This window comes from Pipistrellus hanaki (genome assembly GCF_964339955.1).
Source record: "Pipistrellus hanaki genome assembly, chromosome: X".
In the NCBI taxonomy this organism is placed as follows: Eukaryota; Metazoa; Chordata; class Mammalia; order Chiroptera; family Vespertilionidae; genus Pipistrellus; species Pipistrellus hanaki.
In genome coordinates, this window is record NC_140524.1 from 72,098,874 (window position 1) to 72,108,078 (window position 9,205).

Here is a 9,205-nt window from a genome sequence, read left to right on the forward strand (position 1 = left end):
AAAGGTACACACTTTATAAAATCCATGCTCCCATGCCTAACAGAGTGCCTGGCCCAGAGCAGGTGCTCAGTGAGTGCCAAACCCAGTGCATTGCCTGGCTGGCTCAGCGAGTGCCAAACCCAGCTGTCTCCTTTGAAAGTGCTTGCTGTGGGACAGGCCTCATGCTAGTCCTGAGCTGTTTCGAATAAGTTCCACAATGTCCAAGGAAGGATACCTCCAGGAATCTGAAATGTGGATAGATAAGACCTTTGGGTTACATCAACACAAGGATGAGGTTGAACTGCCTGCCCCCCAAGGCCAGGATCCAGTTCAGTACTACTGTCTTGTCACTTGGTATGGTTCTGAAGCCACAGCCTCTTCAGTAGTTAATCTAAGGGCAAAGGTATCCCCAAAAGTTGAACTTGTCAAGTCCAGCCCTGATTTGTATCTCTAAGACAGAGAGGACAGGCCTAATAAACAGGCTGTCCCTATACGTGGTGGGCCAGGGAGGCCAGAGCCAGGAGATCCTCAGACCAGGCTTGAAGGGAGACCCTGAGCAATTGCCCAAAGGGCTTGAAGAAGGCATCAGGATTTCAGTCTGTAGCTTTTGTAATTTTCCAGAGAAATTTGAGCTCTCAGGTCATAGGATCCTATTTAGGGCCTATCTACTGCTAAAAGGTAAAAGGGCAAAGCCTTAATGGGTCCATTGGATTGGAGCTAGAGCGTAGGTGGGGATGGCTTTTAGGGTTGGTCAAGTGTGTGTCATGTGGCCAGGGTAACCCTTTAGACTTGAATGTTGCAAGTGGTGAGAAGGCTGAGGAAGGGCCTGGATCAGTCTTTCTCGTGAGAATGCCCCCAACCAGCCCCTGTATTTAACCTTGAATAGGACAGTGTTCCTGGGGGTTTAGGGCAATGATACTAAGTACTTGGGCTCCTGAAGAGATAACGGCAGTAACAGTGGCAACAGAAATTTGGTAAGCAGTCCCCTACCACCCCCACCCCTCATTCCTCCCATCCCACCCAGCTCCCTCCCAGCTATCCACACACACCCCACCACGGGCCTCAGAATTGCTGAAAGGACACCAGACCATGCAACACACTTTTAGACCTCAATGAAGAACACCTCCAGTTAGTCCAACTCTCTGTAAGTAACTTTTATTTTTATTTACAACAGAAGTGGTGGCTTTATTCCTTCATGTTTAGGGACAGCTGGCATTAGCAGCCAGACGGAAAGTCTGCAGTGAAGTCAAATTCATTCTGCCCCAGCCACAGCTCTGGAAGCTCATTAGCCCGGTCCAGTCCCAGTTCCACCACCAGTGACATCAGCACCTCCTCATCCACTGGATCCGAATCAATGATAGCAGGACTCTGGGCACCAGCAGGAGGAGAGAGTGACCCTGTCCCTCCCATCTGAGCCGCAAAGCCCCAGTTTTGCAGGGGCCCTGTCTCCCCTGGTTGGCCTGGAGTGGCTGAAGCCATTCCATGATACTGGCTATTAAGTTTCTGCAGCTGCATACTGGCCAGCAGGTGAGGGGCAGGGTGCAGATTGAAGGGTGAGGGTTTAGTGGGAGGGGTGGTGGTAGGAGAGCCTATTGGAGTTGGAGATCCAGAGGAACTAGTGGGAACCCCACTGGCCTTGGTTCCATTCGAGGCTACCCCGGGGTAGTGCAGAGTGGCTACTGCTTTGCGATCTTTCACCCCCAGGTTAGAGTAGGCTAGAGAGCTCATCTCTTGGTTGGCATCCTAGAAGACAAGAAAGGTGCAACATCACAGCAGGACCAGAAAACTCCTACATGCACTTCATTTGGGGTTAGGGGTGATGAAGTAGCAAGAAGATCCCCTGCAAAGTTAAGCTCCTAGCCTGGGATCCTCTTGAGCTCAGTGTTCAGAGTCACATGCTCTTGCAGGGCACCTGCCCTCCTAAGTGGGTTTGCTGCTTTCATCTCCCTCCCTCCACCTCATCATTCTAAGGACATCTCATTGTCCCTTTTCTCAGCCTCACATTAATCTCTTCAATGGTGTTGGCTTATTCCAATTCTACTTCTCTGCTCCCTACCTTGACATCTTTCAACAACCTGAGTGGGTTTGGTTTGACCACATTTAGGCAGAAGCTATCCTCATTCTCCCCAGAGAAAGCCTTGTTGTCTCCTTTCTGCTAAAGGACACTAGGCACCACACCTAGGAGGGCCTATAGACATGGCCCCAGACCAGTTTATCTTTCCATGTCTAACTGTCTCCACTTGTAAAATGGCAAAAGTTACCTCCTTCACAGGTGAGGTGCCACCCTTGACATCAAGTGCAGGTCTCGACATCGTTGGCATTTCAGAGCCTCAGCAGAAGTTGGATAAATTGGTAGGAGGTGATGCTGCCAGCCGGAGCTGTTGTGTTGTATGTGATGGAGAAAATGTAAGAGAAGGGCAAAGGCTTCATTAGCCAAGAAAGCACTAGCAAAGCCCAAAGCAGGGCAATTACATACAGCTATAAGGAAAGGATGGTGGCAGGGTTAGAGCCAAGACCAGAGACCACGTGACCAAGAGAGAAGATCAAGCCGGAACTTTGTTTGCTTGATCAGCCAGGTGTTGCCCAGGTAGCCGGCTACCCACATCATCAAGAGGGTACACAATGACCGCTTCCTCATGCCAGTGATTTCAAAGCCCAAAGTGTGTGTGTGTGGTGGCATGGCGTTATTCCTGATTCTGAAGGTATAAATATCCCTGAGTAAGTAGCACACTGTCTTCATGGGTCACTGGCTTCTGAGCTGGGGCCTCCATTGGGACTGAGAAAAAGTGGGAAAGAGTCAAGGCAAGGAAGACCTAGAAAGCTGCAGGCTGTAGCCCAGGGAAGGAATCAGTCCCCAACGCGAATGCCATGGAACTCCAAAGCCCTGACTTAGATATACGGTAGGTGTGAGAAAACCCAGGCTGATAAAGGTGGGCTGGGGGCTCTGAAGTGTCCAGAGAGCAGCAAGGAATGTTTCAATTTTCTCTCTCCCTCAAGCCCCCTCCAAGACAGCCCAGGCAGCATAATACTTTCCCAGGACACCTGGTCTGAGCCCAGCCACACCCATCTATAGTGATAGATGGGAATACTTCTTCCTGGAGGGAAACAGGAACAGAGATTCAATGGCTTTCCTATCAAGTGGCAGTGGTTCTGAGAGTAGGAGCTAGCACTCTTCTGTCCACAGGCCTCGCCTGACCACTGAATCATATCTAGAATAACTCAAACAGTTGCTGAAGAAATAATACCATAGCTCAAGTGCTGAAGGATAAGGGGATGAGGGAAAAATAATTCCCTCAAATCAGAAAACAAAAAAATTTCCTTACCTGAAAACTCTCAAGTATTTTCCTAGAAGCTTGTTTTTAAGCTTTATCTATTCTAGCCTTCATGATGAATCAGAGATGTTGAAGAATTTTGTATTTATAAATACCCTTTGCCCCAAAGAATCTCCTACACCTTAAAAAGCTATCTAATCTTTCAAACAAGCCTAGAATTCTCCTTGACATTTCCCTCCCCCAGTGGTCATTAGGAATCTGCTCAGACACTTCTCTTTATTGTCTTTGCACCACTTGTAGGGCAGGGGGACAAGAAAATAGAGAAAGGAAAAAGTCAGGGAGAAAACATGAGGAAAAAAAAAAAAAGAAAAACAGTTGCTGGGTCATCACTACCACTGCTTGAATGGAAGCTTGTTTCTTCTCCAAGGCTACCCAGTCATGTTTCAAGCCAGTGATCACAAGACGAGGAGACTAATCCATGTCATCTTCCAGAGCCCAGCATCATAAAAAAGTGGGAAGGGGAAAAAAGATATAGAATAAAAGAAAGAGCCAGAAAAAAAAAAGTGTTTTAATATCAGTTCTTGAGGAAGACCCTTTTGCCATATCCCCCTCTTCGGGCCGTGAGTTCCCCTAAACCTGACCCTGTTTCCATTCAGATCTGTGTCTCTCTGGCTGCTCTCTCAGCCCCAACCCCCAAACTACCTGACACCTTCCCTCCATTCCCCACCCTCGGGCCCCGCGTTCCTCGCCTTGGTCTGTGCTCCGTAGGCACTCAGTAAGTGTTGAATCCGCTTTTCGATGGGAGTTCCTGCCCCTGCTGGCCTGATTTTCTGTCACCACATTGCCACCCAGCCCGCTCGAAGGCAAAACTTGGCAGCTCGGAAACGACCCAGCCTGCTCCCCAAGCCGAGAGCTGACCACTGTGAAATGGCTGCTAGAGGCGGTCCCCGACCCAGTCTGCTCCCCAAGCCGAGAGCTGCCCACTGTGAAGCGGCTGCTAGAGGCGGCCCAGGCAACCGAGAGCAACAAGTGCCTCCACACGCGCCGCCTGTGCCTGGAGCCTCTGACTACCAGTTCCCGCCCGCCCTTCTCTTCAGACCTTCCCTTGGTACCACAGCCCCTCCCACCTAGATGGGGGTGGGTAGAGGAGAGGAAAGAAGGGGGAGGCAAGGCAGGTAGGGGGCCCTCATCTTTGACCTGTCCGGGGACCAAAAGTTAAAAAAGTGGCACCAACTGGATGGCTCCATCTCGATTGCTATTTTCTCACTTAGGAGAAATTAAAAAACCCAGACAGTACTGCGGCTCATCTCAGACACGCTCTAACCCAGACCGGTCCCTTTAGCCACCTGAAAACTAAAGGCCCTTGTTTGTGGACAGTTCGGCTGCCCTCCTCGAGAGACTTCCCAGGTGGAGCCGCCCGGAGCTGGGGAAGACTTGGAACATCCCTGCAAGGAGGGCACGAGCACGTAGTTCACCAGGGCCCCGAACTTTCGTCCCCGCAAGTGCTGTGTGGAGACCGCCCCGACAGGCGGGCAGTGGCGCGGGCTCCGGGTCCCCACAGCGAGTCTGCGGCCCTGCGGTGCGGCCGCGCGCGGGGACGCGTTCTGGCACCGGCGGCGACCGCTCCCGCGCCTCCCCAACACCCCTTGAGCGCCCGCCGAGGGGCCGCAGGCTGAGCTCCCCCCTTCGCCACGCCGCCTTCCTCAGTGCTCTAACCCCGCTCCCAGAAGAGTCAGAGAGGCTCGGAGAGGAGAGGGTCCACTTGCCCAAGGTCACAGCGCTAGAAAGTAGCGGAGCCTGGAGTCGCAGCCACGTCTCTCAGACTCCAAGTCCGATGCTCGGCTCCGCAGGGACTCCGTGTGCCGCCGGCCCCGCGGCGCTCGCTTATAAGGAGAGGGGTGTGCGCGTGGGTGTGCGTGGCCGTGTGGGCGTGCGCGTGGGAGAGAGCGGAGGTCGGCTGGGTAGCAGGAGCAAGTTGCACACATTCGCTAACTTCCGTCCAGCAATCCCCCTGAACTCGGCCCGAAAAGCCCCTCTCGCCCGCCCCCAGCCCCCAAAGGAAACCTGAGCTTTGTGCAGCCCCCAAGCCCGAGCGGCCAGATGCCGGGCGATGAGCGAAGTCGGTGGAAGCGCCGCCGGAGAAAGCGCGGGCGCAGCGGCAAAAGGTGCCGCCGGCTCCCCTCAGGAAGCGGGCGCCCTGCGCGGCGGGCCGGCCAGCGGGAGAGCTGGCAAGCCCACCGGCTCGCTGGCGGGCAGGCGGGCGGCAGCCCCTCTGCCCCCAGTGGAGCAGTTTCCGAACAGAAAACAAACAAACAAAAACACCCTCCCCCCCAAAAAAAACAATCTCACAAAACAAAACAAAAAAACTCCCCCAGATCCCCCGGCCCGCCCGGCTGCCACACACTCCTCGCGCCCGCTGGGCTGGAGTCCCTCGGCCCCACCGCCCAACCCGGCGTCCTGCCGGACGGCCAGCGTTACCTCAGCGGAGCCGCCCGCCTCGGAGACGAAAGCGCGGAGCTGGGCGAGCTGAGTGCGAAGCGGCGGCACCCCAGGCCCCCGGCACGCACGCCGCCACCGCGAGCCGGTCGCGCTGGGCGCCACCCGACCTCGGGGAGCCTGGGAAAAGCCCGCACCGCCGCGCAGCCGCTGCGCCGCACCGCGCCCGCCCGCCGGCCGCTTCGGCGGCGCCGGACTCCGGGGCGATGGCGGTGGCGGCCACCGCGCTCCGTTCTTGGCGCCGGGGACAGGCTCTCAAGCCCCCATTGCCGCCCGGAGCGCCCTGACGCACACGCACACGACAGAAGGTTGGCCTCGGCTAGAAATCCCAGGAAAGACAGACCCTTTCCCCCCCTTTTTCTTCTCCCCCTCAATTTCCACGTCTTTATAACCGGCTTAGAGCATTATTAGCACATGTACTGGCTCGTGGGCCAGTTGGTGGCAAAATCTGAACTGGATACTCACTCAGGGCCAGAGCTGGTACTGTGCCTACCTTACGCCTTCTTCCTCCTCACCGGGAACAACTCCTCAGCCCGTGGGCTGCGGGCGGGCTGCGGGCGCAGGGAGCAGCCTGCCTGGTGGAGTGAGCGGCCCCTGGGGCAGCTCAGCGGTTCCCCTGCTGCAGCCCTGGAACATTTTATAGCGGCGGCTAACGTGTGTGGCCCTTTAAAGGCGCTGGAGCTGGTGCAGTCGCCACGGATCTTGTGAAAGCGAAGGGCCGGCTGGGGAACGGAGTCCGAGCGGCCCCGCGGGTCTGGCAGCGCTGGGAACCCGCCACGGCGCTGGGGTGGGGCTGGCGGACCCAGGCCACGGTCACCCCGAGCCCAGCCTGGAGCCCTCGGTTTACGCCAGTGCTTCTGAAGCTGGCGGGGCCCGGCCGGGGACATCGTCTCTCCCCAACGCCCTGCATGGACTTGCCCAATAAATTGCACTTAATTTTGCTAAGGCGAAGGAGAGCTGTTAGTGTCTGTTTTCTGACCTAAATCTAGCGGGTGACCTGAGAGAGCTTCAGGAGGAGTGCTATGGACTCAGGCAGTGACCCTGAGCAGGGGGCGCATAAGGGACGGTCCTGGGGAGCGGGAGGTACGATTTGGGTTTTCAGCGGGGCTTTTTCAGAGCTTGTCTGTCCCTTTGGGCTGAATCATTTCCCTTGATGAAGGGACAAAGCCGGGGTCCCCTTTCCTCTTAAAGTCTCCAGATCCAGGCAGAACCTCATTGAGGGCCTAGCTGCAGGCAGTAGTGGCTTCCCTCGAAGGCCTGAGCCAGGTATTCTTTTTTGTGGTTATACAGATGAGACCGAGGCTGTTGGGATGCTACGCAGAAATATACTGCCTTCCTGGATGAGGTGAGACTCAAGAGGCATGCCAAAGACCAGAAACGGGAAACAGGGAACGAAGAGCTTGCCCCTGGGCTGTCGGGATTTCTCCTGTCGTCCCAGGATGCCAGGTTATTTTTATTATGATTATACAATCATTCCCATCTAGCAAGAATAATACTTGGCATTCGGAGCACATGTTTCTCAGGTTGGGATGTTATTTTAAAAATCTATTGGAAGGAGGTCCAGCATTCTCCTTCATCTCAGTTCGTATTCCTTGCAGCTAAGAAGTTCCTCACATCTTACAGGAAGGCCACCAGGATTACCCCTCTACCACACTCCCTATTTTTAACCTCTTTTAGAAACAACTACTCAGTTTACACTGTTGGTTTATAAAATAACTTTTTTTTTAAGTCCCAAATGTTAACAAAAACAGGGAGTGGGGGGAGGGAATGTTATCAAGGCACATTCACTATGTGTGTTCTATCTTCTTAATTAGATTTGAATATCTAAAGGTCTTTTTCTCCCTCTCCCCCTCCCCCTCCCCTTTTTCTTTTCCTTCTTTCATCCCCAAGTGCCTTGCATTTGCTATTGGAACAAAGTTCTGTTTGCTGATGGACTGACTGGCTTACTGACACAAAAATGGGCAGCAAAACAGAGGGGACAGGTCAAGGCCCTTTCTTGATACGTAGAGGAAGTTGGGGCGAATTCTCTGGGCACCAGGTAAACCCATTTCCCAGCCCCCAAAGCTGCTTTGCATGTTTCCTTTCCTTAGCCTCACCCACTCCCAACACAAATCCCAGTAGCAAGTATGCCATTGCTGCAGTTTCTCACTTTACCCAAAGATCATGAGTTGTACCCAGTTTCCCTCTGATAAAAGGTGGGACTTGTCAGGACCATAAAACCCTACCAAGTTTTGACTGTAAAATACACCCTCAAGCCATCCCTGGGTTTGCCTGAGGCAAGAGACCCTAGGTTTTCAAATTTTGCTTTGCTAATTTGGACTTCCAACCTATCTTCCCCCCTCAGCCCCAGCTGGGTAGCAGATCTAGAAACCACAGCAGCGGCTTAGTCGCCGGCTCCGGATCCGTGAGGTGGCGAATCCACCCTCCATCTATTAGATGGCTCCCAGGCCAATTGTTAGAAAGAGGCAAATGTTCTCTGCTTCTAGAGTGTCTCCGGAGCAGTTGCTCAACAGCCATCCCCTCCCCCATCTGGACCACTGAAGGGCAGAAAAAAAAGTACCCTCCGCCCAATTTCTGTGCCCACATGCCAGAAAGAGTCTTCCCACTGGTGACTTCCTTTATCTCTACTGTCCACATTCCAGAGAGCGGGAAAGAAGGGCTTCAAGCGCTCAGCTCTGGAGCGCAAAAGCCAAACCCTTTCTTCTGGGGGAAGGGGAGCGGGGCAGATGGGAGAGGAGGTTAGTTGTCCAGGCCTGGAGAGAGCAAAGGAGACATTTGCATTTCTCTGCAAATAAACCCCGATCTCGGACTTTCCCGTGGGCTCCAGCCCAGCTCAGAACTCTCTGCTGAACTCTTCTCTCCAACTTGGCAACTAAGACTTCCAGCTCAAATAGCAAGTAGAGGATGGGATGGTCAACTGGCAAGAACTTTCTGTACGCCAGCATTGGGCCTGGCATGTTCCCATCCATTATCTCATTTAATTCCCACCTGTGAGGCAGGGTTTTGAAACGGAATCCCAGAGATCTGCCCAAGTTCACACAGCCAGGAGGCGGGTATTTGAATCCAGGTCAAGCTGACTGCAAAATCCTTACTTTTACCCCTGCACTTTGCTGCCTTGGAGAGTAAGCATTTAGGCTGTCTTTCTACTGGTGACTTCCTTTCATCTCTACTGTAGTTTCAGTAGTCAGTTGGCCTGGGTTTAAATCTCTACTTTGCTATTTACTACCTGTGTGATCTTAGGCTACGTGGCTTCATTCTTAGGGCCTAAGTTTTCCCACCTGCTAAATGGGATGGTGGAGTTGTTAAAAGGATTGAAGGAAAAGCTTAGCCAGCTTGATGCCTACTTTAGTAAGTGGTCAAAAAGTGCTGTTATTGTGCCTTTTGATTCTTTTTCTTTTGCCTCTTAGCCCTGCCACAGCTCACACACTTCAGATTTGCTGACTAATTAATCAATTAAA

The 9,205-nt window shown here is 53.4% G+C and overlaps 1 protein-coding gene across 6 annotated transcripts; it reads right to left on the reverse strand.

The window, feature by feature from the left end:
- Window positions 1-1,111: 1,111 nt before the first annotated feature.
- CITED1 (Cbp/p300 interacting transactivator with Glu/Asp rich carboxy-terminal domain 1) lies at window positions 1,112-6,398 on the reverse strand. Of its 6 annotated transcripts, none has more exons than XM_084870070.1 (3): window positions 6,241-6,398; window positions 2,241-2,357; window positions 1,112-1,722 (listed from the first exon to the last, which is right to left on the reverse strand). In XM_084870070.1, the coding sequence occupies exons 2-3, from the start codon at window positions 2,298-2,300 to the stop codon at window positions 1,195-1,197; spliced, it is 588 nt and encodes a 195-aa protein (XP_084726196.1). In that variant the 5' UTR covers window positions 2,301-2,357; window positions 6,241-6,398; the 3' UTR covers window positions 1,112-1,194. The 6 variants fall into 6 exon arrangements, with proteins under 6 accessions (XP_084726196.1, XP_084726195.1, XP_084726197.1 ...); XM_084870069.1 differs by having other exon boundaries at window positions 6,213-6,386; XM_084870071.1 differs by lacking the exon at window positions 6,241-6,398 and adding an exon at window positions 5,730-6,197.
- Between the last annotated feature and the right edge of the window lie 2,807 nt (window positions 6,399-9,205).

Excerpts from the sequence above, each read along its gene's own strand:
- CITED1 (XM_084870070.1), bottom strand. The coding sequence starts at position 2,300 with ATGCCAACGATGTCGAGACCTGCACTTGATGTCAAGGGTGGCACCTCA. Across the intron at positions 1,723-2,240 it reads GCACCTCACCTGTGAAGGAG|GATGCCAACCAAGAGATGAG; the intron begins GTAACTTTTGCC and ends CTTGTCTTCTAG.